At 35.3% G+C, this 27,788-nt stretch overlaps 3 protein-coding genes across 5 annotated transcripts; 2 read left to right on the forward strand and 1 right to left on the reverse strand.

The window, feature by feature from the left end:
* Positions 1-1,258: 1,258 nt before the first annotated feature.
* On the forward strand, positions 1,259-15,417 carry LOC111405372 (diphosphomevalonate decarboxylase MVD2, peroxisomal-like). Of its 3 annotated transcripts, XM_023034205.1 has the most exons (11): positions 1,259-1,557; positions 3,967-4,165; positions 5,494-5,557; positions 5,825-5,888; positions 5,990-6,010; positions 11,055-11,114; positions 12,763-12,849; positions 13,033-13,190; positions 13,315-13,363; positions 14,713-14,837; positions 14,934-15,417. In XM_023034205.1, the coding sequence occupies exons 1-11, from the start codon at positions 1,351-1,353 to the stop codon at positions 15,154-15,156; spliced, it is 1,257 nt and encodes a 418-aa protein (XP_022889973.1). In that variant the 5' UTR covers positions 1,259-1,350; the 3' UTR covers positions 15,157-15,417. The 3 variants fall into 3 exon arrangements, with proteins under 3 accessions (XP_022889973.1, XP_022889972.1, XP_022889974.1); XM_023034204.1 differs by lacking the exons at positions 11,055-11,114; positions 12,763-12,849; positions 13,033-13,190; ... (1 more) ...; positions 14,713-14,837; positions 14,934-15,417 and adding exons at positions 7,719-7,805; positions 7,989-8,146; positions 8,271-8,319; positions 9,669-9,793; positions 9,890-10,373 and having other exon boundaries at positions 5,990-6,070; XM_023034206.1 differs by lacking the exons at positions 11,055-11,114; positions 12,763-12,849; positions 13,033-13,190; ... (1 more) ...; positions 14,713-14,837; positions 14,934-15,417 and adding exons at positions 7,719-7,805; positions 7,989-8,146; positions 8,271-8,319; positions 9,524-9,584; positions 9,669-9,761 and having other exon boundaries at positions 5,990-6,070.
* Positions 15,418-17,055: 1,638 nt separating this feature from the next.
* LOC111405373 (protein YIPF5 homolog) lies at positions 17,056-18,322 on the reverse strand. The gene has a single exon (XM_023034207.1). The coding sequence runs from the start codon at positions 18,103-18,105 to the stop codon at positions 17,350-17,352; it is 756 nt and encodes a 251-aa protein (XP_022889975.1). The 5' UTR covers positions 18,106-18,322; the 3' UTR covers positions 17,056-17,349.
* Positions 18,323-18,491: 169 nt separating this feature from the next.
* On the forward strand, positions 18,492-27,775 carry LOC111405371 (probable aspartyl aminopeptidase). The gene is made up of 10 exons (XM_023034202.1): positions 18,492-18,734; positions 18,860-18,950; positions 20,344-20,479; positions 21,358-21,630; positions 22,536-22,683; positions 23,786-24,025; positions 24,914-25,046; positions 25,722-25,903; positions 26,612-26,724; positions 27,495-27,775. Exons 1-10 carry the CDS (start codon positions 18,540-18,542, stop codon positions 27,601-27,603), a joined length of 1,620 nt encoding a protein of 539 aa, XP_022889970.1. The 5' UTR covers positions 18,492-18,539; the 3' UTR covers positions 27,604-27,775.
* The last annotated feature ends 13 nt before the right edge of the window (positions 27,776-27,788 follow it).

Genomic DNA, 27,788 nt, shown 5'->3' on the forward strand with positions numbered 1-27,788 from the left:
TGCCCTTATTTCCACCTTTCTTTGCGTTGAACGTCCTTTTTACTGTTTTTGACGATTTTACCCTCCATTCAAATCAAAAAAAAAAGAAAAGAAAGAAAAAAACAAATAACTAATTGCAACCACAATCCCAAAATTTCAAAAAACTACAAATCAGTCAAAAATATAGGAGGGAAGCCCCATTCAGTTTTTCGTCGGTCAAAGGTGATGTTTGGCTGCAAAATTGGATCAATTGGTGCTATAATTTCTGGAATTGATTGTGCATCCACTATTTTTTATGCCTGAATTGCAATATCCCTAGACGAATTGATGGAGTTAGGCATTGCAGCCCCGTCAATTGATTGAGTCGTGTTTTTGTATACGGTCGAAACAGGCTTTCGAGCTTGGATGATGAATTGGATGAATTGACGGTATAACCATCGATGTTTGGCACAAAGTAATCATTTCCCTAAGTTGATTTGAAGGTTGAAGTAGTTTCAAAGTCTCAATTGAAGGGAAATCTAAACCCGCTTGCGTATGAACTATACCGGAGTGGATCGCAAGATTTGCACCAAATTGTGAAAGACCCATAGGTGGAATAGCTTTGCCATCTGGATGGGGTGGTCCGCTATCAAGATATCGACCACCGTTGTCAGAAATAGCTTCTAAAGTTTGCATGTTGACTGCGTGCGAAAATAGTGGCTGCAATTATTGATTGGGTAGTTCAATAGGTGTTTGGTGACCATGGTTAGGTGCGCCATGATGAGGGGAGTCTACCAGTATGATGGGATTGGGCTGGGAGTCGTCGAAGATGGAGTTGCAGACAGTTTTGTGTGATGCGAACAGATGGTTTTGAAAGGAAATTCCGATCAAATTCGATGGAGGTAGGGGCGATTCTAGGATGGGCTGTATAGAGGGCAACGAGGGCTTCAAGGTGGTGTATTGGTCCGATGGTTTTGGTGGCCAAAAGGTGTCGGAATGGGGCTTCATATTTGGCCTCCTATATTTGTGAATGATTTGTAGTTTTTTGAAATTTTGAGATTGTGGTTGCAATTCTTATTTGTTTTTTTCTTTCTTTTCTTTTTGTTTGATTTGAATGGAGGGTAAAATTGTAAAAAAAAAGTGAAAAGGACGTTCAACGCAAAGAAAGATGAAAATAGGGGCAAAAATGATAAAAAATTAAAAATAGGAACGTTTTCCACGGTAACTTTAAAAGGCAATGACTTTTTGCGCCAATTACCTATAGAAAACTATTTATACGTCCACATCATATATATAAATAGAGAGAGGCATCCCATAGTACTGAAATCTGATTCTACACACAGTTGTTTCTTTCTCTAGCATCGGGATTCACGCAATTTATTCAAGTGGAAAATGGCGGAGAAATGGGTGTTGATGGTGACGGCACAAACGCCGACGAATATAGCGGTGATAAAGTACTGGGGAAAGAGGGACGAGAATTTGATACTGCCTATTAATGATAGCATCAGTGTCACTCTCGATCCGCAGCACCTATGCACCACCACCTCCGTTGCCGTCAGCCCCGCCTTCACCCACGACCGCATGTGGCTCAATGGAAAGGTATATATTTATGTATTTGTTTGTTTTTTTAATATGATTGTATAATTGTTGTTGTTTTACCAGTATATCAGCTAATTAATCCATGTGACTTCTCAATATTTCAGCCTGGTGATTCTCTACAATTAATTTATCTAGGTCAAAAAGTTTCAATAATTTTCAGTAGGATTATAGGCTTTCTGGTGATTTCGTCTATTATATGATAGATTTGAAATAGAGAAAGGCCAAAAACTTGTTGAGAAAATTAAGAAAAATGGAAAAGAGAAAACAAATTGATTGGGTGGGCCTTCTATTGGTGTGAGGTTGTGGAAAAGTCCTGAGCTTTACTTTTGGAATGAATAGTACTCTAGTTTTTTCCCCGTGGGTGTTTTGATATATTTGAATTTTCATTTTTGCCCTTTCTGTCTTCGCGTCTTTGTTGTTATGCTTTGAGTGTGAATGCAGGGGCAGAGCTAGAAAATGATGTTAGGATGGACTGAAACTTAAAATTTTTTTTAATGAACTTACGCCACAAGAAATTGGTTTCGGAAGCTCTTCTTGTGGCATTCACAATAAAAAGTATACGACACTCAATGAAAAAAAAAAAAGTTTAGATGTCTCACATTAATATATTTTACTAAATCTTTGTATTTTTTTACCAAACGCTTACTTTAAAAAATATAAACTAACTGAATCATGATAAAAATAAACAAATGAAAAATTTTAAAAATACTGAATAAGTACTCTTCTAATAACTTTTACAACAAATCTTTTCGTACAACTGAAACTTGATTGAAACATGCAATCAATAATATATCACTATAATCCATATGTTATTGTCTCAAAATGTTATTTGGCGTTTTCATCGATCTTTTATATCATTGCATTTCAAAGCGAGTGAAGAATCTCAATCAAAGTAAGAAAAGCCAATTAAGAATTTCAAGGGTTAAAGAAATTAAATTTAATTCACGTCCATTTCTGCTCGATTTCAAGAATATACTCGTATCTATATTACTTCATAAATAGATAAATTTTATCAAATATTATTTTATTGTCAATATCAAATCTATAGTAAGTTATTTATTTTAATCATAATATCTATTTTATGGTCAAAATAAGTAATTTTTTTAAATAAATATGAATAAATAATAAATAAAAACAAACGTAGAAATAAAAAATAATAATCACTTTTAAATTTTGAAAAATATGTAGTGTCTCTAACTATTAAAATAAGTAATTTACTTTTAAATTTAATCAATACAAATTATCTTCAATAAAATTTACTTAATAATTAAAAGTAAATTTTAGTCAAACATACATTAAATAGAATATCTAATTTGACAATAAAATATTCACATTTTATGAATTTCATGAAACGAGTAATTAATAATTAGTATTTTTATACAATTTAAATAATTGAACATTGGACTTGGGTTAAGATTCAAGCTAGAGTTGGACTAATGCTAATATTTGGGCCAAAACTCTACACTTTCTTCTTAAATTTCTATATGGTTTGGGGAGTAGTCGGCTAATGCTAACATTTGAACAAAAACTCTACACTTTCTTCTTAATTTTTTATATGGGCTGGGGAGTAGTGCTGGGCTACAGCCCAGCATGCCCCCCCACTACCTCCGCCCATGTGTGAATGTATGTTGGAATTTGACAGTTACTACTATATGCCAATTTCGAGAGAAGCAGTTACTGCATACTTTCTAGTAGAAAGTGAGAATTTATCTATCCAGCACTCTACTTTCCCCTTTTAATTTTGCTCTGTTTAATTCATTTGCCTTTTCCAATTTTTAGGGGATAGAGATTTGGCGAGAGGGGGACGGGTGATTTTAAATACTTGGAATGGAAAAGGATAGCATAAGAATTATTTGACTATAAATTACAGGTTCTTTTAATTTGCTTTGAGTTGGCATCTTGTATGGGTTTCTATCTCATTTTAAGTTTATTGTTGACCAGCAAAACCATTATTTAATGGAGGTGAATGATATGGAAGTGACGAAAAGATGAATGAATATTCACAAGAATGAAATGCTTTAATTCTCATGTATTATAAATTAATACGTGAATTGTTACATTAATGATACAGAAAGAAAAAGTAAACCAGTCATATATCTCAGCTTCTATTAAATGTCAGTTCATTTGATTTATTTTTTAATGTAGACTTACAATACTAGATTGGTTACCTTATTGACATTATTTTTCATTTTTCAAACTTTTCAGTTAAATTATTGAAACCACTTAAATAACGGGAAATACCAATGTTTACGTGGCAGTAAATTTTGATCTGTCATTCATCCTTGTATAATTTTGTTTGGTTTTGTCGTACTATGTAGGTTTCTCTTCCTTAAGATTTTCAGAAATGACAATGTAAAATATAAGAGATTCTGATATCGGGGTTTTTGTATGAATTCCTGGTTAGTGTAGGAAATATCCCTTTCCGGAGGAAGATACCAAAATTGTTTAAGGGAACTTCGGGCTCGTGCTAGCGATGTTGAGGATGAGGAGAAGGGTATTAAGATTGCAAAGAAGGATTGGGAGAAACTGCACGTGCACATTGCTTCCTATAACAATTTCCCTACTGCTGCTGGTTTGGCTTCATCAGCTGCAGGTTTTGCTTGCCTAGGTAACATTAACCCATTCAGTTATTCCTGTGTGAATGACGTAGCATAATACTTGTTTTCTATATTGTATGGTTGATCTTCTAACAGCTTTTAATACTGAGCATTCCAAGACATGAATCAAAATGAAATTTTCTGTCAGATATTCAAAGTAAAACCTTCTTCATCTTAGGGAGAAATAACATCAAATAAGTAAAAATGAGTCATGTTAACTTGACATGATCTCATTCCAAGTGGTTTATCTACAAACTCATTAAAAGTGGAAAGAAGACATGGTGGACATTCAATCCGAGATTTTGGATACTGCCCACTTCACACCAATGATCTGGATCTTAGTGCAAATTTTTTTAATTGATGGCCATGGCCTTTGCATCTGATTTGGGCTCTTAAGCCTTTTACTTTTAATAGTCCTTAATTTTTTTTCTTAGCTATTGTGCCTTCGAGGCCTTTCCCTTGTATTCTTAGGCTCCCTTCCTTAATTGGACTTTATTTTTATGCATAAATACACACCGCATACTTGTGTTGGTTTGACTGAAAAGAAAGGAAAATAATATACTTCGTAGAGTACTTCATCGATTTTAAACGATTTACTAATTCTATTTGACTCTCGGTGTAAGCTTTGGTGATTGTTGAATGGTTTACAACTTTTATTTTACTATGTAATAATTGTCCTTTTTCTTGACATTATACTACTTGCGTATTTCTCCATCAAGTTATAAGAGATGGAAAACTTACTTTATGGACTACATCTTTCTGTTATTTGTGAAAGTTTCAACTTCCCGCGCTGAGGATATATTTTCATGACTTGAACACGTGAATAATGATTTAAATCTTGACCTATTTTAAGAGGTTGGAAGTTGATGCATGCATATATACAGATTTCAAGGGTGAAATCATTATAAATCAGACAGTATTTTAAATGTTTTATTAATTTTTTCACTTGTTACCAGGTTATGATGCATGTACAAGGCCTCCAAATTAGACAGTATAGAGCATGCCTATTAATGGATAATACCTTCAGGTAATTAGGGAATGGAAAAAAAAAATAACCTTGGTGAGAGCAAAAGAAGGATATGTAACAAACTTGTTTGATTAGCCATTAAATGGGAAGTGTAAGGTATAGAGATTCTCATTTGTTTGCGTAAAATTAATTGCCGAATCAGATTAGGAATGAAGATAGAATGGTTGTGATATGCAATCATCAAATAGTAATTGAAACCCAAGTGTTATTTATCTTTGCTTCAGCCAATTATAGGAATTGTATTCCATTCTGAAGTATTTAGATATGAAATGTAAATTAAAGCACCTAATCTTTGTACTTTGCTCCTTACAGTGTTTTCTCTTGCTAAGTTGATGAATGTGAAAGAAGATCACAGTAAACTTTCTGCTATAGCAAGGTAAATGCTTATCCTCATGTAAACTTCTTTTAGACCATTGTAGTATTATACTTGTCTTATTTTCAGTTGAAAATGAGAACTAACCTATCTGGATTCTTCTATCATTTCTGAGGATTTAGGCTGAGTTTTATGGGACATAGGCAAATGTTATTTATTGTCTTTTCTCCAACTATGATTTAAAGACGTGTGTTGAATTCTCATAGAAGATGACTAAAAAATTTTGCCTGGAATTCACGAGAAAATGATAGTTTGTGCATTAACTTCCAGGCAAGGTTCAGGAAGTGCTTGTCGCAGCCTGTATGGTGGATTTGTCAAGTGGATCATGGGAAAAGTACGATCAGTTTATAAATTCCATCTAGGTGGATTTCTTTATATGTAGCATGCTTCCCTTTGATGTTATTTTTTTAATTTCTTTTTCCTTGATCTCTGCAGGAGGAAAATGGAAGTGACAGCATTGCTGTTCAACTTGCAGATGAGAAGCACTGGGGCGATCTTGTGATTATTATTGCTGTTGTATGGTCCCCCTCTCTATTGCAATTAATCTTATCATCTTTAAGCACACCATTCTGCTAGCGGTAAAAGATCATAAATTATAGATAGTCTTTTATGTTTCTAGTTTTTTTTTTCCTCTCAAAACACTAATTTTGGGAAACTTCATGTAGCAATCAATTTGGCTTCTTTTCTTTTATCTACTTCACCGGTTGTGAATTCCATTATAATGACTTTACTATATTTGTCCTCATTCTGTTCTAGTCCAAACAATATTGCCTTCTTTGGCATTGTGGAACATTGAGTAACTACTACATACGAAAAACTATCAGTCAATTTTGTTGTTTGGGCTGCAGTTCTATTTTTATGACAAAAAGGGTGCAAGTATAGGAAAAATATTAAAGCAGACAACTTTACTACAGAATTTCATTTTTTTAAATTTTTTTTGGGTTAAGTTTTGGTTTAGTAATTGCTCATTTACCAGTAGTATGTGTTGATGACTAAACCAATGACTTGATACAAAAATTGGTTTATAAATGTTCTCATAATATTTTTTGGTAAATCATAATTTTGTTGATATTTTGCCAAAAAGTGGTGAGGGCCAACTCCGATGTTTTTTTCCAATATCAGCACTTCCACTCTTTCTTCCATCATAGCATAGTTTACTAAGCTCTCCAACCTCGTAACTTCTAGTTCATACTTTCAATTGTAGCCTCCTCCTTCATGTTGTTCTCATCGTCAGTCTCCACTCTTGCTTCCATCTTCTTTGAGTGCCTAGCAGTTATGCAGTTACACCTTCCTCCATTTGGCCAAAAGGCACATCTAGAAACTTGCATAAACCTTTCTATTCCTCCCGGATGAAAATTAAGGCAGATATTCTTGTCCTTTAAGACCAGCACTATACGGTTTTCTAGTGGATATTGCTCAACATCACATGATTCGGATTTGAAACAGCAGGACGCAGAGGGTTTCCAAACCTGTTGCTGGCAAGTGAACACTTTCTACCACCCTTATTGAAGCTCAATATATACCTTTCTGATTTTTCATGCTAAGATTAAAAACCAGAATACTTGAGATAGTATATTACTTTTATTTTGACTTGGGCCATATGAGTCTCTTTTGAAGAAGTAATGACCCTGTGCAAAGCATTCCCAGTTTTCGGCTTTTCCATATTCAGCCCTTTCACTCTTAAAGCCACTTGCTCAGGTGTGGATGCTCACTAAAGCCTGAAACCTATTTCTTTCTTGAACAATGTTGTAGCCCTTCATTGGCCAACAGCTTCATCTGGCCTCCTGAATTTTATCCAGCGAGCTGCTTCTTTTGTCTCACCGGTGGCAGGTGTTGTCCTTCTGGATATGCTACTCACACGTCCCAGATGTGTGATTTGAATTTTGTAGTAATTTTTGCTAACGACGCTTACTTTTATATTCGAACTGTAACTCTGAAGTAACAAACCATATGGTATATTATTATATTTTTTCTATTCAAGCTGAAGAGTAATTGCAATTACCCTCTGAAAATAAATTTCTCTTTGCTTTCCTGACTCAGACGCTTGAAAAAGCAAACAGGGTTCTTTCTTTTGAGATAAAAAAATTTGCTCATACTTATGTTCCCCATGATAACTATTCTGAAAAAATCTTCTTTAGTTTGAAATTATTTCTCTTGATTTCAGGTTAGTTCTCGTCAGAAGGAAACTAGTAGCACCTCAGGGATGCGTGAGACTGTTGAAACCAGTATGCTTATAGAACATAGAGCGAAGGTGAAATAATGGTCCTCCCTAGTATCTTAAAGCTTTGTGAATCTTGTCCTCAAAATTTCTTTATTCTTCCTTAGTGATTTTTGAAGGCCTTCTAAAATTTGCTTTTTCCTCCTGAGTTCTGATCTTTGTGATGATGAGACCTAGAATGCCCACCTCGCTCATTTAAGTACTGAATTGTTACAGGAAGTTGTACCAAGACGCATAATTCAAATGGAGGAAGCCATAAAAGATCACGATTTTCCATCTTTTTCTCGTCTAGCTTGTTCAGATAGTAATCAGTTTCATGCAGTCTGCCTGGATACTTCGCCCCCAATATTCTATATGAATGACACATCTCATAGGTGAGCACTCTTTCCCAATTCAGATTTCAATTACCTTGAGGGTGGCTTATTGCTAATCCATCTTTTTTAAGTGGAATTGTTTTGAATTGTAAATTTAATTTTATGAGGACATTTAACTTTTCAGGATAATCAGCTGTATTGAGAAATGGAATCGCTTTGAAGGAACACCACAGGTTGTTGAATACTTTCCTATGCAAGTTTTGGTTTATATTCAAACATATAATGTGCTCACAAGATGCTTATAAATTGCCATCCTTAATCAGTTTAAAAAATGAAACAGAAAAATAGAAGTGATTAATATACCACAGCCAAAATTGCTTATAAAATTGTCTGCAGAGGAATAGTTTATTTAAATCTTTTTTGGTGTATGAGAGTATCCACATTGACATTCCCTTGTCTTCCTTCTTTGTGCCTGTTCCTGATGCATTTGGCTGCCATAGTAGTTTTGACAACATAATCTACTAATTATTACTTCTTGCGGGTAACAGTTTCAACAAATGATAATCGAACACAAATATATATTGCAATAAGACCTTCCTAATGCTAAAACTTAAACTGTTGATGATTTACTGAACATTTTCAGAACACGGCTCTGATGGGTACAAAGTTACTGCAATAGATATTAAATAGTTTGAGACTTTGAGGTATCTTATCCCCAGGATTCAGAATTCTCTACTGTATGTTTTGGGTTAGTAACAAGTACTTTATTGACCAGCAACTGTTCTGACTAATTTTCTACAATAAAATAATTTGCTTGTTAAATTTAACGTGGAATAAGCTTGTGGTTTAGAAATATGCATTACAAATTGTATGGGTTTTTAAGGAAACATATGCAACTTCAGCAAGTTTGAGGGGGGTTATAGTGTGTAAATAGGACAAGCACAGGGTTTTAAATTTCTACATATTAGCCGTAAACAGCTAATTCCATTGGTTCAAACATTGGTCTTTTCTTTGAAACTTTCATTTTTTATATGTTTTATGATATTTGCTTAATATAATGTCAGTATGTAACCTTAACCATGTGATAAAACGGCCTTTTTTCCTTGTTATGTTCACTTTGGAAGTGATTGACCATTAAACATCGGTTTTTTTATTTCTCCTCTTGATATAGTTTATGCATTACTAATGCAATTAGAGTGCATGCTCATTTTCACTAATTAGATGACGAGGCATTTGGTTACCTTAAGAGAGTCATAATTACTCCCGTTGTTTACCCGCACTTGTTTGAACTTCTTCACTTTGACATTGGGGGAGCACCAGACAAAAATCACATTGCGTGAGAATCAACGGGGACCAAACCATCGCAATGCATTATTTTAATTAAACAGTCGAATTCCCATGTCTAAACTAGTTTTGAGTCAATTGTTCAACGCTCAGGGAAGGCCTTTGAAGGAGTGGTTTCCAGCCTGTCTTTCATAATATTCAAACCATTTCATAGGTTGGCGTCGTGATATTTGCAGTTGCAGTTATTTTTTGTTTTGTATGATCAAAATATGTTAATAACAAGGAACATATTCAACAGGTGGCTTATACTTTTGATGCCGGGCCAAACGCAGTTCTGATTGCGCATAACAGAAATGCTGCTAAACTTCTGCTTCAGAGGCTACTCTTTTATTTCCCTCCCCAATCTGATACTGATTTGAGCAGGTACTCCTTGCCGTCCCATGTTGATTTTTATTGTTGGAAATCAGTAAATTTTGATTCCCTGAAATGTATTTTCCCATTATGCCTCCTTTTCTCTAGTTATGTTATTGGGGACAAGTCCATATTAGAAGATGCTGGGGTTCACAACATGAAGGACATTGAAGCTTTGGCTGCACCTCCAGAGGTTAAAGATAATACTCCGGCGCAGAAATACAAGGGGGATGTTAGTTACTTCATCTGCACGAGGCCTGGGAAAGGTCCAGTATTGCTTAATGATGAAACTAAAGCGCTTCTAAATGCTGAAACTGGACTGCCAAATTAAAGAAGTTGGAGTTTTGTGGTACGATTATTTTCGTAAGGCCAGTGTGCTGGAACTGTTGCATTTACATTATCTTTGTCTAGAACGTAATGCTGGACATGATTCTGTACTCTTATACAATTTGTAATTTGAATCGTATTCCCTTGCTAAGAGCATTTTGGGATTAACAATTTCTTGTTTGTAAACATGTTTAAGGGATTTATTTTTTTCTTTGAAATAAAAAACTTACTATTTTAGCGAAAACTGCTAAGATAGGTAGCCATATCCTTCATTTAAAAATGGAGTTAGAATGTAACAGATGGATAATTAATTGTATTCTACATTACCCCGTCAGCATTTAGCAATAATAAATTGAGCTCAAGAAGAAGATTGTAAATGTGAAAACCAAAAAAAGAATGGAAGGGACAATTACCAAAGAGTTCAAAACAACAACTATCATATAAACAATTTGAATTCTAAAATGCCCAATCCCTGAAAAATGTGGTGAAGCATGAAAGTAATTCACATACTTTTGTGAATTGAAAGTACTTCGAGAGTCAAAGTTGAAATAATCCTAGTGTCCTACTAGATGCCAGCAGCATTGCCCTTCACTGCTTGAGGATTGAAAGGGAAACAAAGTGTTGAGACTATTTTCCTTCCTCACACCCCACCTCTTTCTCTCTAAAATAAAGTTGGTTAACACTAGCACATATTTGGCAAGAAAGGCTAATTTATGATCAAGTAACATGCAAGGTTAAAATGTGAGAAATTTGTCTTGATTGATTGGTGTCCGATATTGCTGAAAGGATACAGGGAATGTCAAAGAATACACATACATTGTACACTCAATGTCTGAAAGGCCTCAATCCAATATCTAGGCACTTTACCTCTTAGAGGCGAGATGTAAGCCTCAAGGTGTTCCCAGGCGTAAGCCTTGACACAAACCAATAGATAATTTAAAAAGACATTGCTGTTCAACTTGCAGATGAGAAGCACTGGGGCGATCTTGTGATTATTATTGCTGTTGTATGGTCCCCCTCTCTATTGCAATTAATCTTATCATCTTTAAGCACACCATTCTGCTAGCGGTAAAAGATCATAAATTATAGATAGTCTTTTATGTTTCTAGTTTTTTTTTTCCTCTCAAAACACTAATTTTGGGAAACTTCATGTAGCAATCAATTTGGCTTCTTTTCTTTTATCTACTTCACCGGTTGTGAATTCCATTATAATGACTTTACTATATTTGTCCTCATTCTGTTCTAGTCCAAACAATATTGCCTTCTTTGGCATTGTGGAACATTGAGTAACTACTACATACGAAAAACTATCAGTCAATTTTGTTGTTTGGGCTGCAGTTCTATTTTTATGACAAAAAGGGTGCAAGTATAGGAAAAATATTAAAGCAGACAACTTTACTACAGAATTTCATTTTTTTAAATTTTTTTTGGGTTAAGTTTTGGTTTAGTAATTGCTCATTTACCAGTAGTATGTGTTGATGACTAAACCAATGACTTGATACAAAAATTGGTTTATAAATGTTCTCATAATATTTTTTGGTAAATCATAATTTTGTTGATATTTTGCCAAAAAGTGGTGAGGGCCAACTCCGATGTTTTTTTCCAATATCAGCACTTCCACTCTTTCTTCCATCGTAGCATAGTTTACTAAGCTCTCCAACCTCGTAACTTCTAGTTCATACCTTCAATTGTAGCCTCCTCCTTCATGTTGTTCTCATCGTCAGTCTCCACTCTTTCTTCCATCTTCTTTGAGTGCCTAGCAGTTATGCAGTTACACCTTCCTCCATTTGGCCAAAAGGCACATCTAGAAACTTGCATAAACCTTTCTATTCCTCCCGGATGAAAATTAAGGCAGATATTCTTGTCCTTTAAGACCAGCACTATACGGTTTTCTAGTGGATATTGCTCAACATCACATGATTCGGATTTGAAACAGCAGGACGCAGAGGGTTTCCAAACCTGTTGCTGGCAAGTGAACACTTTCTACCACCCTTATTGAAGCTCAATATATACCTTTCTGATTTTTCATGCTAAGATTAAAAACCAGAATACTTGAGATAGTATATTACTTTTATTTTGACTTGGGCCGTATGAGTCTCTTTTGAAGAAGTAATGACCCTGTGCAAAGCATTCCCAGTTTTCGGCTTTTCCATATTCAGCCCTTTCACTCTTAAAGCCACTTGCTCAGGTGTGGATGCTCACTAAAGCCTGAAACCTATTTCTTTCTTGAACAATGTTGTAGCCCTTCATTGGCCAACAGCTTCATCTGGCCTCCTGAATTTTATCCAGCGAGCTGCTTCTTTTGTCTCACCGGTGGCAGGTGTTGTCCTTCTGGATATGCTACTCACACGTCCCAGATGTGTGATTTGAATTTTGTAGTAATTTTTGCTAACGACGCTTACTTTTATATTCGAACTGTAACTCTGAAGTAACAAACCATATGGTATATTATTATATTTTTTCTATTCAAGCTGAAGAGTAATTGCAATTACCCTCTGAAAATAAATTTCTCTTTGCTTTCCTGACTCAGACGCTTGAAAAAGCAAACAGGGTTCTTTCTTTTGAGATAAAAAAATTTGCTCATACTTATGTTCCCCATGATAACTATTCTGAAAAAATCTTCTTTAGTTTGAAATTATTTCTCTTGATTTCAGGTTAGTTCTCGTCAGAAGGAAACTAGTAGCACCTCAGGGATGCGTGAGACTGTTGAAACCAGTATGCTTATAGAACATAGAGCGAAGGTGAAATAATGGTCCTCCCTAGTATCTTAAAGCTTTGTGAATCTTGTCCTCAAAATTTCTTTATTCTTCCTTAGTGATTTTTGAAGGCCTTCTAAAATTTGCTTTTTCCTCCTGAGTTCTGATCTTTGTGATGATGAGACCTAGAATGCCCACCTCGCTCATTTAAGTACTGAATTGTTACAGGAAGTTGTACCAAGACGCATAATTCAAATGGAGGAAGCCATAAAAGATCACGATTTTCCATCTTTTTCTCGTCTAGCTTGTTCAGATAGTAATCAGTTTCATGCAGTCTGCCTGGATACTTCGCCCCCAATATTCTATATGAATGACACATCTCATAGGTGAGCACTCTTTCCCAATTCAGATTTCAATTACCTTGAGGGTGGCTTATTGCTAATCCATCTTTTTTAAGTGGAATTGTTTTGAATTGTAAATTTAATTTTATGAGGACATTTAACTTTTCAGGATAATCAGCTGTATTGAGAAATGGAATCGCTTTGAAGGAACACCACAGGTTGTTGAATACTTTCCTATGCAAGTTTTGGTTTATATTCAAACATATAATGTGCTCACAAGATGCTTATAAATTGCCATCCTTAATCAGTTTAAAAAATGAAACAGAAAAATAGAAGTGATTAATATACCACAGCCAAAATTGCTTATAAAATTGTCTGCAGAGGAATAGTTTATTTAAATCTTTTTTGGTGTATGAGAGTATCCACATTGACATTCCCTTGTCTTCCTTCTTTGTGCCTGTTCCTGATGCATTTGGCTGCCATAGTAGTTTTGACAACATAATCTACTAATTATTACTTCTTGCGGGTAACAGTTTCAACAAATGATAATCGAACACAAATATATATTGCAATAAGACCTTCCTAATGCTAAAACTTAAACTGTTGATGATTTACTGAACATTTTCAGAACACGGCTCTGATGGGTACAAAGTTACTGCAATAGATATTAAATAGTTTGAGACTTTGAGGTATCTTATCCCCAGGATTCAGAATTCTCTACTGTATGTTTTGGGTTAGTAACAAGTACTTTATTGACCAGCAACTGTTCTGACTAATTTTCTACAATAAAATAATTTGCTTGTTAAATTTAACGTGGAATAAGCTTGTGGTTTAGAAATATGCATTACAAATTGTATGGGTTTTTAAGGAAACATATGCAACTTCAGCAAGTTTGAGGGGGGTTATAGTGTGTAAATAGGACAAGCACAGGGTTTTAAATTTCTACATATTAGCCGTAAACAGCTAATTCCATTGGTTCAAACATTGGTCTTTTCTTTGAAACTTTCATTTTTTATATGTTTTATGATATTTGCTTAATATAATGTCAGTATGTAACCTTAACCATGTGATAAAACGGCCTTTTTTCCTTGTTATGTTCACTTTGGAAGTGATTGACCATTAAACATCGGTTTTTTTATTTCTCCTCTTGATATAGTTTATGCATTACTAATGCAATTAGAGTGCATGCTCATTTTCACTAATTAGATGACGAGGCATTTGGTTACCTTAAGAGAGTCATAATTACTCCCGTTGTTTACCCGCACTTGTTTGAACTTCTTCACTTTGACATTGGGGGAGCACCAGACAAAAATCACATTGCGTGAGAATCAACGGGGACCAAACCATCGCAATGCATTATTTTAATTAAACAGTCGAATTCCCATGTCTAAACTAGTTTTGAGTCAATTGTTCAACGCTCAGGGAAGGCCTTTGAAGGAGTGGTTTCCAGCCTGTCTTTCATAATATTCAAACCATTTCATAGGTTGGCGTCGTGATATTTGCAGTTGCAGTTATTTTTTGTTTTGTATGATCAAAATATGTTAATAACAAGGAACATATTCAACAGGTGGCTTATACTTTTGATGCCGGGCCAAACGCAGTTCTGATTGCGCATAACAGAAATGCTGCTAAACTTCTGCTTCAGAGGCTACTCTTTTATTTCCCTCCCCAATCTGATACTGATTTGAGCAGGTACTCCTTGCCGTCCCATGTTGATTTTTATTGTTGGAAATCAGTAAATTTTAATTCCCTGAAATGTATTTTCCCATTATGCCTCCTTTTCTCTAGTTATGTTATTGGGGACAAGTCCATATTAGAAGATGCTGGGGTTCACAACATGAAGGACATTGAAGCTTTGGCTGCACCTCCAGAGGTTAAAGATAATACTCCGGCGCAGAAATACAAGGGGGATGTTAGTTACTTCATCTGCACGAGGCCTGGGAAAGGTCCAGTATTGCTTAATGATGAAACTAAAGCGCTTCTAAATGCTGAAACTGGACTGCCAAATTAAAGAAGTTGGAGTTTTGTGGTACGATTATTTTCGTAAGGCCAGTGTGCTGGAACTGTTGCATTTACATTATCTTTGTCTAGAACGTAATGCTGGACATGATTCTGTACTCTTATACAATTTGTAATTTGAATCGTATTCCCTTGCTAAGAGCATTTTGGGATTAACAATTTCTTGTTTGTAAACATGTTTAAGGGATTTATTTTTTTCTTTGAAATAAAAAACTTACTATTTTAGCGAAAACTGCTAAGATAGGTAGCCATATCCTTCATTTAAAAATGGAGTTAGAATGTAACAGATGGATAATTAATTGTATTCTACATTACCCCGTCAGCATTTAGCAATAATAAATTGAGCTCAAGAAGAAGATTGTAAATGTGAAAACCAAAAAAAGAATGGAAGGGACAATTACCAAAGAGTTCAAAACAACAACTATCATATAAACAATTTGAATTCTAAAATGCCCAATCCCTGAAAAATGTGGTGAAGCATGAAAGTAATTCACATACTTTTGTGAATTGAAAGTACTTCGAGAGTCAAAGTTGAAATAATCCTAGTGTCCTACTAGATGCCAGCAGCATTGCCCTTCACTGCTTGAGGATTGAAAGGGAAACAAAGTGTTGAGACTATTTTCCTTCCTCACACCCCACCTCTTTCTCTCTAAAATAAAGTTGGTTAACACTAGCACATATTTGGCAAGAAAGGCTAATTTATGATCAAGTAACATGCAAGGTTAAAATGTGAGAAATTTGTCTTGATTGATTGGTGTCCGATATTGCTGAAAGGATACAGGGAATGTCAAAGAATACACATACATTGTACACTCAATGTCTGAAAGGCCTCAATCCAATATCTAGGCACTTTACCTCTTAGAGGCGAGATGTAAGCCTCAAGGTGTTCCCAGGCGTAAGCCTTGACACAAACCAATAGATAATTTAAAAAGATATAAAAATACAGAATAGGCTCATAACACAAAAAATCATTTAATTATCCATAATAAAACAAGTTTTAAGTTTGTTGTGATTGTTTGCAATGAAGGTAGAGTATGACAACAAGCTAAATTTCCATCCAAGATTTCCTTCTCTCCTCTTAAATTATCTCTCGAAAGGTTTCATGTCCCCCTCTATTGTTTTCCCTTGATTATTGATCTACATGTAGTGGAACCATCCAAAAACCCCTCCCCACCATCTGGCACAAGTGAAGTTGGATTAAAAAAAAAAATTAATTAATTAATTAATCCTGTACCATCACTACTAATAGGATGCTTAAGGAATCATCGATATTTTTTATTCTCCAATCATCCTCCCCATTGGTATCAGATTTTTATCATTCTATGTCATCATCCTCTAATACCAAAAAATAAAATTCCTAGAAATGGCACTCGATAAATGTGTGAACACCTTAGTGACCTTAAGGCTAGCCTCAAGGAGCATTATGTGAGAGTCTCAAGCGAGGTGAAACTCAAGGCATGTGCCTCATATAGTTTTTAACAATGACGCTAATAGAAAAATCACAGTGTCACATATATTATAAGGATCTTTACACTGATTTTATGTGAAGCATAACATTTTGGATTTGGGAGAGAGTAAGTTCTGATTTGTTGGCCTTCGCAAGTTCTCAAAATCTTTAGAGGTCCTTTGGAATTAATTTTTCTCCTAGATCTCTTTCATCTTTTTCCTAAACAGAAAACTAAATCGCGTACAAAAGATATCTTCCTGCTCAACAAATGCACTCGTTTTTAACTTTCTGTAAATTTAAATCTTGTTGATGACTATAATGAAGGCTCGTGCATCCATTTCCACTGAAGATTCTGGCAGCTATTACATGGAGAAAATCATAATGTTAACAGAAAATTAACAAAGAATCTGGTAAACCATGCGCACATATGCTAAAGATTACCGCTATTTCTAACCATTTTGATTCCATCACCTAAAAAGTAGCATACTCATTTCACAATCACCATTCACAATATGAAGAGTAAACCATGTCTTAAAGTACAAAAATCAAAATCTCTGAGGTGTAGCACATTATCTACCACATTATAATCATTTGACAGCCAAAACAAGTTGATTCAGTGTCCAACCCAACTATGATTTGGCTTCTATTCCACTTAAAGCCTCTGAATACTAGCAAACAAGACCCAACATAGACTAAGAATTTGATAAGATGCAACTCAAATTGATAATAGTGATTTGATCAGAAAATCACGAGCAGAGAGAAAAGCATGTAAATTAAGAAGCAAGCATACGCGATAAGGCCTCGGTGCTCATCCCCATAGGATGCCAGCTCAACAAGCAGGCGTGTGCAAACTCGTGTTGACCATATCACAAACAGCCCCATCAACACCAAGATCACCGTCCCGCCCTGGGGCACAAATAACGAGACAGCCGAAAGTATCACAATCGGCAAGATACAGTATCCAATCAGGCTAAGACACCTGTACAAATCGAGATTCCCATTCTTTCCCGCTAACATATTGAAAACGACGTATAGAAACAATGATGCCATTGTAACCCATCCGAGGATTATCCCGAAATGGAACTTTCCAGCAAGGAGTTGAAAGAGTCCGAATGCCATTAGGAAAAGGAAAGGGCCGGAGAGATCTGCATCTTCATGGAGATGGGCATTGATTCTATACGGATTGAGGATAGAAATCGTTTTCTGGTAAATTTGCTTAGTGTTAATGCCAAGCTCCTCGAGAAGTGGTGGCTCGTCCTCGAATCCGGTGGCGCCGCCGGCGGAGATCGTGGAGGGGAATTGAGGAGTTGAAAACGAAGTCGAAGCGGCAGCAGAATTGACATCAAATGACATGAATGGAATGCTAGGGTTAGCGGATCGTGGGGGTTGGAAGGGGGCGGTAGGGAGGCGACGTTGCTGGGGGCCAGCGGCGCCGCCAGCAGGGTTTCCGCCGGAGGGGAATTTCACTGGAGGCACGTTGAATTCTTTCGCCATCAATTCGAGATATGTTAGGATTTCTTCAAAGACTAATATGGGATTAACATCAAAAGCATATATATTAACGGATCTAGAAATCTGGAGGATTATGAATAGAAAGAATACAAATCAAGCAAAATTAGGGTTTTTATTGGAAGGAATTTGGAGAGAGAAATTTATGCGCCTGTTGTACGAACGCTATGGTTACGCATCCCAAGGACTAAAGGAAGTATTTTTCTTCGACCTTAAGATAAAAAGTATTTATTTAAAAAAAAAAAAAAATTAGTTTGTGCGCCTAAAAATGCTTACCAGTTAAAAAAAAAAAAAAAAAAAAAAAATCTAAAAGAAAAACTTCGGGGACTAATATTAATAAATGTTTAAAGTTTGGTGGCAAACTGAGTTTTTAACAAGTCCGTAGCATTTAGATCGAGTTGGAGGTTACTGCAGCAGAAATGGCGGCTATGGCTCGGTTTCAACTCCTCCACCCATACCCATTCATCAAACCCTCCATAGTCCTGTCAAAATCCCCTCTCTCCTCCACACCAATCTTCACACTCAACGCTAATTATTGCAATTGTCATATCTCCGGGAGCACCTCTCGTCGCCGTAAGCTCTCCACCACTTCAGCTGTCGCCGCCAACTCCGAGGTATTTCACACTTTTTCTCTCTATAATTATATGCTTGTAGTATAATCATTTATGAGTATGTGGAAATAGACTATATTTATGCTTAAAAATGTCTCATTTTTTATTATTTCTTCTTTTCCTTGCAGAGCAGTAGTACGAATGCCGAATCTAGCTATTCGATTGTTGGTGATCTTCTTGACTATCTAAATGAGTCTTGGACACATTTTCACGCCACAGGTATCGCATTTGCCTTTTTTTTTTTTCTCTCTCCCATAGGTGTGATAAAACTAAAATGCAATATTGCATGTGGGATAGGAATACAGATTTTGGAGGTTAATCAGTTGCCTACTTCATTTAGTTAGTTAGAATTTTATTACTTTGTCAACCTATGGTGCATTAGTCATAAAGACTCTTGAAGGGCTGAATTGTGGATTCAATTCAATTAAGATAACTTGATTTGTTCTTCAGAAAATTCGTTCTTAGAATAACTATTTTTCTTGAGAATTGGCAATGCATTTGTTTTCTCCATTTAATTGTGAAAATGAAAAGGTGATACTACATTTTCATAGTTTCATTAGTAGGAGGTGTAAGAATTCAGATAAAGGAGAAAGTTATTGTGATTATTTTCAGATGTCAAGTTTAATTTTAAAGCATTCATTTTTTGGCTGTCTGGCAAAAATTGAAATGCAGGGATCACTCTCAATTGTTCCATAATTCCTTGAGTATGAAACTCTTGTTAGGTTACTCGTAGGAGTTTCAATAGAGATACGGGGGAAACGTTCTATTCAGATGTTGGGAAACTACAATATCAAGTGAATGAATTCGTGTAGTTTTTAGACATGATCATATGAAAACAGATAATAAACTGCAATTTGAAGAATCATTGGAGAAAATTCTGTACCCTTTTCTGCTGATAGAGTTAAACTGGAATGTTGCTGTTTTGATCTTGCAAGGGGCAAATAGCACCATGATACCTTTACCTTATAGGGAATAAGTTTTATGCATACAGAAAAAAATTTTGAGAGTTGAAGCATCACAGCCTTTGCCGCTCAAAATATTAATTGCTAATCACAGGAGTTAATGGGCAATGGGTCAATGAATGAAGAATATTGTGATTATATATTCCCATGACAATGAATTGATAAACTTGCAAGAGTTAGGAAGATGAACCTATTACAGCACAAATAACTTGCCTTGATATTTAAAGGCCACTATCATATCCTTAATCAGAAGAGGCATAAACGGATCTTTATCGCATAGTGCACGAGGAATAAGCTGATGGTATTGCAGGATGGCATAGTGATTGAGAGAACACGTATATGGGAATAAAAATTGATATGCCATTCTCACATGTTAGAAGAAAAATGTGCAGTCCTTTGTCTATCTTACCTGGCTTGTGTTTTAAAACTAATTTTCAAAATTATTTTGGATTCTGGTTTAGTGTATCAAAGCATCGGCAATATATGAAATTTCTGTAGGAATTGCACCTGTTTATTGTTCTCAACAGTCTCTGCATAGCATCTGCAGTTACCATGTCTTCAAAGTTCCATAACAACAAAATAGAAAACTTAATCACTTCTATATTTATGTAATGATAGATTTCTCACTTATACATATAAATGCTTTGTAGCTGAAGCAAAACGACAACTTGTCACTGCTGGATTCCATTTGTTGAATGAGAATGAAGAATGGGTACTGAAGCCTGGTGGACGTTATTTTTTCACTCGTAACATGTCCTCTTTGGTTGCATTTGCCATTGGGGAAAGGTGAGTGCATACATCCTACTCATTAAGAGCTCCATTACTAGTAAAAGAATACATCCTTGCCAGCCCCCAAGCATGCAGATTATTATGCCAAATGAACTGAGGAACTGGCTATTGAACTTCATATAGATGCATGAATGATACCAGTGTTCTAAAAGGTGCGATGAACGGCGAAAACGCCAAGCGAAGTGGCTTGGCGCCTTATTTAGGCTTTGACCGCTAATGCGCGCCTATACGTGATTTTGCACGCCATTATTATCTTCTTCTTCTTCTTTTTATTTATAAGACTAAAAGGCTTATTTCTTCACTTCGTCTACCCTAGGATCAAAACAGTCGCTTGAAGAATTGAACAAAGAAAAATTCCCAAAAATTTCTATTTATTTATAATTTAGTATTTACATTTGAAACTTATTTTTTTGTTGGAAACTTCGAAAAAATGGATAAAATTCCTATGAATCTATTTTAGATGTTTGGTTGGTATCATTTTTAATTATTAAATGATTTTTGATTGATTAAAAATTAAAATAAGAAAACTTATTTTTACGCTTTTTATGCCCATGCCCCACCTAAGCTCGCCTAGCCATAGCTTAGCCTCCACTCGTCGCCACATATTGTGCCTTTTAGAACGCTAAATGATACAAATCGTAGGACGGGCTGTGTTTCTTCTAAATCTGCTTGTGTTGTCTTTATGCATTGCTTAGCTTCTCTAAAAGTAAACTTTCCTCGTTTGTTCTTTCTTTTCCTACGGGACTCTTATTCTTTCATCATTGTACTTTCTGATTTTAATTTTTTGTGACATGTGACTGTCTAATTCTGATACCTTTTTCCTGTTCTTTCAGTATGGTCTCATTAAATAAAAAAATCATTTCTTAGTATTGCAGGTATTCCATTGGTAATGGTTTTCATGTGATTGCTGCACATACAGATAGCCCATGTCTAAAACTGAAGCCAAAGTTTTCTTCGTCCAAATCCGGCTATCTCATGGTCAATGTACAAACTTATGGCAGTGGTTTATGGCACACTTGGTTTGACAGGGACCTAAGTTTAGCTGGAAGAGTCATTTTGAGAGCTGACGATGGTTCCTTTTCACATAAACTTGTGAAAATTAACAGACCTCTATTGCGAGTGCCTACATTAGCCATTCATCTCAACAGGTATTTTGATTTCTTCAATTTTTCTTTAAGTTTCTCCTTACATCTTAATCCAAAAAGTTCAATTCTATATTCTGGGTTAAAAATGCAGTGATCGCTGTTTAGCGCTTCCAAATTTATATTGTGTGTGAAGAGTGAATCGCAATTCCGTGATTTATACAGTCACACACCCATATATTGCTTCTGAAGTTGTTTCTGGTTAGTTTTGGGGAGGCTTGTGACATTATCAACTTGAAAATTGATGGTTAGAACTAAGTAAACTACAAGATGTCTTTAACATCTGTTAAAAAGGAAATTCCGTATTTATAAACTACATGAGCTTTTTTGAAATTCTGGCACGTTGAATAGAGATAGTATGGCAAGAATATGCATCTCTCTCTCTCTCTAGGATGTCCATATGTGCTTCATAAGAAATCTGAACGTCCATGAAGTTACTTTTTTTTTCTGAAGAAGAAGAAGATAGGCTGTGGCTAATTCTGAAAATGCGTCTCTTGCCTCTTCCTTCAAATTGAGATGCTATCCATTATCTTCTTTTAGAAAACTTTTATCCTTGGAGCTATTTCACAATTACTGTTTTCAGGAGAAGTTCTAACATTAATTTGACTTTGACAGTTCATATTTTCAGTGTTTTGTTGTATATCTTCAAGTTTCAAATGTTTCCAAAAGTTAGAAGTTATTATTTTATTTATAAGTGCGCTTCCCGAAGCATGATGTTCACTATTTTGGTTCTCTCAAGGTTTCTTCTATGTTCTAATTGATTCCTTGAGGACCAAGTACTATGTTGTTTTCAATTTTCTTTGCATCTTTCCAATATACTAACCCATCGACTAAACAACTGTGGTAACTTGTAAGAGTGTATTGTTATCATGTTGGCGGCATCGCTGACACCTTTTGCTTGTTTTTGTTAGGACAGTAAATACAGATGGGTTTAAGCCAAACCTGGAGACTCACCTTATCCCCCTACTGGCAACAGAACCAGAGAAAGCATCGTCTGAGCTCAATGATAAAATGAATGCATCCTCTTCAAAAGATCCACATCATCAACTACTCATGGAGGTACCTCTTCGATTTATCTGTGGTTATAAAATCTTTGAGAAGTTGCAATGGGGCTGCTGTGAGGGTGGAATATTCTTAATGCATTTCATAGTGACGTTAGGAGTAGAGAAAGATTAGATGAACAGAGGTCTAAGATATTAATTAGAATATTTGAAATAAGAAGTTACTTGTATAGCCCTGTTAAAATATTTTTCCATTTAGAGCAATATTTCTTTTTCCAAAAAATTATGTACTTCTTCGGCTTTAATACTTGTCCACATAGAGGTGAAGCCAGATGTTGGGAAACAGATGCTTTCTTTGGATTTTAAAGTCATGCTCTTGGCTTCTCATTATCGTGCAGCGTGATCCTCACAGTTGGGTCATTTTTTTATATTTCCACTAAATACTCTATCACATCCATTTATCTGCTTGGTCCAATCCTGCTGAAATAAATAGAAAATATCAATGTTTTGGTAACCTTGCACCAACATCATTTATCATGAATTCTTGCTTCAGCTGTTCCATGTGCACATCCCATTAGTAGTTAATCTCTTAAAGTCCTTGAATCAACTGTTAAATCCAGATGTTTGATTGATAAAAAAAAATCAATCAGCTAGACAGGTTGCTTAAGTGATTGATCAAAACTATTACATTTTCTGCTACATTGTATGAGGAATTCCTAGGTTCTTCTTGGGGACATATTTAGATTATCTGCAGTAATTTAACGTTTAGATGATAAAATTTTCTTCCCTCATGAAATAAGAAAGTTGTTTGATGGATTTTAGCCGAATGTCACTATGATTAAGAATATATAAATTGGAAAGTGCATACATTGCTTGAATATTACATGCCATTTTTCATCCACTTTACCTGTTCTCCTGATTAACTTCTCTATGTGATGGGTGGTCTTGTCCTACAGATTCACTACATTATTGTATGTTTCTCTTAGAACTCATGAAGTGTCTTAATTGTACTTATTATCTCCTGTAACGTCTACAATGTTACAAGATAGAGAAAATATAAATGATATACAATAATTACATTATGTGTTGCATTAAATGTTGCTTATGGTGCTTGCGGGTATTGGACATCTTTAGTAATTGTCACTTGTGTCATTTTTCAGATCCTGTCTGATGAGTTAGGCTGTAAAGCTGAAAATATAGTCAGCATGGAGTTGAATGTTTGCGATACCCAACCTAGCTGCCTTGGAGGTGCTAATAATGAATTCATATTTTCTGGGAGATTGGATAATCTAGCTTCAAGCTTTTGTGCCTTGAGAGCTCTTGTTGATTCATGTGCATCACCGGAAGATTTAGCAAATGAGCATACAATTAGGATGATTGCTCTGTTTGATAATGAGGAGGTAATATGAGTTTGTAGCCTTGACGGTGGGATCATCGTTTTCCCCCGCTTTAAATGTTCTATTGCTGACTATGATCATATGTACAAGAATGGGAACTAAGCAGATGGGATTGATTCACCGTTTTGCATGATATATTTTCATCACATGACAGTGACCCAAGGGCTTTAAGCATATGAGATTTGCCACCTTTCAGACCAATACTATTGTATTCTGGAAAAGATTTTACCATTTTCATAAATATTCTTAAAGATTCATAGTAAACAAAAGGTCTCGGAATTTATGTTGTACAGACACTTACTATGTTGGCTTGTCCATCAGAGACGTGTCGGATATCCTCAGACACTCTACCATGATCATTTTTCTTTCCTTATCAGAAATATTATATATTTTTAACTTCAAAGTGATTATCAAATAAAAAATAGATACTCACATTTAAAAAATTTCAACAAGAAAATTAATAACAAGTATAAAACCTAATTTATACTAAATAAATGAATTTTAAAGAATTTAATCAACGTGTCGTGTTATTACTTTTTTGGAAAATCACATGTCAGTATGTCCGACACGTGTGTCATGACACGAGTCCATTTAGGTGCATCATAGCTCATGATTGTCTATGGAGCACTGTGAAAAGTGAAATGATGATTGTTAAACGACTGATGCTGATAACCTAGATGTTTGTAAATGTTTTCAATTAGTTCTAAGTGAAAACCTTATGTGAACAATTATTTCCAATTTTTGTTATACACGACATTTGATTTGCTGTGTGGCTGTGTCCTTTTCTTTTCTTTCCCTTTTTTTTTTTTTTTTTTTGTTTTTTTTTCCCCTTTTTTTTTTGGGTTCATTTACCCCTGCATCTACAAAACTTCAAAACTTCATGTTTTACAGGTTGGTTCAGATTCATACCAGGGAGCTGGTGCACCAACAATGTTTGAGGCCATGAGACGAATAATCGCTTGCTTAGGTCATCAATCTGTTGGGGAATGTGCTTTTGCGCGTGCAATTCGTCATTCTTTCCTTGGTATGTTGGGGCTGTCTATAGCTAGAGTATATTGTCTTTGTCTGAAAGAACTAATCTCTTTTTGTGTAAATTCATTTTTCTCAAAACAAGTTTTCATTCCTTGCTCATCCAATTTATTTTGAATAAAATTTTTAATTATTCTAAAAAGGACGATCTTCATTTCAGAGTTTCAACCCAAAACATGTGTTCTTGTGTACTATAAGTGGGCAATTTTGGAAGGGAGTGAATTTACTTACGAATCTTTGTGCTTATATAAAGGCAGAGATGAGGTAGGAGAGGGAAAAATAAATAAAAGATATTCATGCACAGAATCTGTGTCAACTCTGCTAGGGTCGAGTTGGCCAAATAGGGGATTGGATTGTTTGGGCCCATGTAAGACTACTTTTAGTAGGGGTAAAACGAACATTTTCTGAAATTTAAAGTAAGACTACTTTTAGCAGGGATAAAGCAATTCAAATGCTTTAATTGTTGAGCTAGTTTTCATAAGGGTAAAATGAACACTTATTATGAATTCTTAAACAAAAAGAACATTTTGACAGAAGATGGTCATTTTTATCAATGCCTTCGAAAACCTTTCAAAAATTTGTCTCGTGCTATCGTAGTGACTGTTTCTCCTTGTTCAGTTCTTCCAAGTGGAATCTCAAGTTCGATTTCTGATAAGAACTTCCCCTGTAGTGTCTGCTGACATGGCTCATGGAGTACATCCAAATTTTATGGATAAACATGAAGAAAACCATCGTCCATTATTGCAAAAGGGGCTTGTTATCAAACATAACGCAAACCAACGTTATGCTACCAGCGGAGTTACAGCTTTTCTGTTCAAAGAAGTCGCAAAAATTCACAATCTTCCAACTCAGGTGATTGCAATCTATGTACCTCAGAAAAGTCTTGAGCAAAACAGGAGGAAAGTACAACTGAAACTTGCATGGGGTCTCCATTTGTTCACCTATATATATATATATATATATATTGGGTTCGAGTTTGGTCAATTGAACTTTACATTGTGTTACTTTTTAGTCACTCCTATCTGTCTCTATCTATCTAAACTGAAGGACTTGCTTAGTTGACAAGTAGAAATATGACGTGACTGTTGAGTCTATATTGTTAGTGTCCACCTTGCTTTCAACCTTGGCGGGGAGGGGGAGGGGGTTAGACATGACATTGTTAATTATTGTTTTGTAAACAAGATAGACAAACCTTCGTCAAAAAGTTGTTTAATTATGATTTCATATGTCAAGTCCGGAGTCTCTGAGGTGCTATTTGTGGCATTGTATTATTCATCAGGCAATGCTAATAGACATGGTTTTATGCATTTTAATGTAATCGTTAAGAGAGCTCATTTTCTGTTTTATGAAATGACAAAAATATTTGTCATACAAAGCATGACCAATATGAGCTCGAAGCTTCCTTCGTAACTCCCGGCGTCGAAAATTATTTCAGGATAGATGATTGAAGTGCTGCATTAAAATCTACTAGAACATTATTATTTTAGCTCTTGATTGACTTCCAATACTTCTAGTCCTTGTAGTTATGACGTAACCATGTTATTTGCCTTTTTTCTGCAGGAATTCGTTGTGAGAAATGATATGGGATGTGGATCAACTATAGGTCCCATACTGGCTTCAGGAGTTGGTATTCGTACTGTTGATTGTGGCATAGCTCAGTTATCCATGCACAGGTAAATTACTAATTTTAGTAACTATGCAGGAATAATGATAATCCATGCAGAGCTCTGGAATGAATATTTGAAATCCTTTTGAGTTTTTAGATACTAGCTCTTTGAACCATTTGCTTCCCGTTACTATCTACCATCAGAAGAAGGATGTAAATTTAGGGAGTGAGCTTAAATCTGTTTCCATTCTTACTTTTATGGTGTAGAACAGAGTGGGTTGCTTTTCTGTAATCATTGTTATTACACTGATTTCTAGTTTGAGATATCAAACTATTCATCATGCTTGGCTAAGCTTAAAAGTTACATTTTTTTCCCCCCTAGCCCGTTTGGATATGTAACTTTTTCTGATAAGATAGGGATTACTTTGAAAATTTCTAACTTTGACGAACAAAAATATTTATTTTGGAATTTACTTTTTACTCGTAAATAAATTTTTAAACATGATCAAACATGCACTTAACCTATTATATGAAAAATGTGCTTGGTAAAGCTTGTTCCTAACCCCGATTAGCCTTTCTTGGTGGAACCTGAAAAGGCTGAATTGGTATTTTGCTTTTAAAAAAAAAATTTGTTCAAACTTATAAGTTGGTTAAACATAATTTTTGTCTACACGTTTCGTAAGACCTACAACTTTTATTAACTTTTTATCCATATATTCCGTAAGATTCACAGCTTATAATCTACAAAAATTTACTTGTCAAATCATCTAAAGCCTCTTTTTTTGATTGTTTAATTTAAGCCGATGTGCACTATTTTGTTCCCCTCTTTATCTGCAGTGTCAGAGAGATATGCGGAAAGGAAGATGTGGACATTGCTTACAAGCACTTCAAGGCATTTTACAAGACATTCTCGAGCATTGACAAGAATCTGGATGTAGATTGCTAGCTTCTCTGTGAAGCAAAGGAATTTTAACTTTATTCATAATAATATGCGCCTCTTTATTTTCTATGTTCTAGGCTTCTGAAGAAAAATAAAGAACTGAATAGTGCTCGTGATGTTCTACCACATTTATTCTCGGTAGTATTAAGCCTCTCTGCTACACCCCCCCCCCCCCCCCCCCCAACAAAAAA

Source organism: Olea europaea, chromosome 12 (assembly GCF_002742605.1).
Source record: "Olea europaea var. sylvestris chromosome 12, O_europaea_v1, whole genome shotgun sequence".
NCBI lineage: Eukaryota > Viridiplantae > Streptophyta > Magnoliopsida > Lamiales > Oleaceae > Olea > Olea europaea.

Excerpts from the sequence above, each read along its gene's own strand:
- LOC111405372 (XM_023034205.1), top strand. The coding sequence starts at position 1,351 with ATGGCGGAGAAATGGGTGTTGATGGTGACGGCACAAACGCCGACGAAT. Across the intron at positions 6,011-11,054 it reads AGGAAAATGGAAGTGACAGC|ATTGCTGTTCAACTTGCAGA; the intron begins ATTGCTGTTCAA and ends ATTTAAAAAGAC. Across the intron at positions 13,191-13,314 it reads ATGAATGACACATCTCATAG|GATAATCAGCTGTATTGAGA; the intron begins GTGAGCACTCTT and ends TTAACTTTTCAG.
- LOC111405373 (XM_023034207.1), bottom strand. The coding sequence starts at position 18,105 with ATGGCGAAAGAATTCAACGTGCCTCCAGTGAAATTCCCCTCCGGCGGA.
- LOC111405371 (XM_023034202.1), top strand. The coding sequence starts at position 18,540 with ATGGCGGCTATGGCTCGGTTTCAACTCCTCCACCCATACCCATTCATC. Across the intron at positions 22,684-23,785 it reads ATCATCAACTACTCATGGAG|ATCCTGTCTGATGAGTTAGG; the intron begins GTACCTCTTCGA and ends GTCATTTTTCAG. Across the intron at positions 24,026-24,913 it reads CTCTGTTTGATAATGAGGAG|GTTGGTTCAGATTCATACCA; the intron begins GTAATATGAGTT and ends CATGTTTTACAG.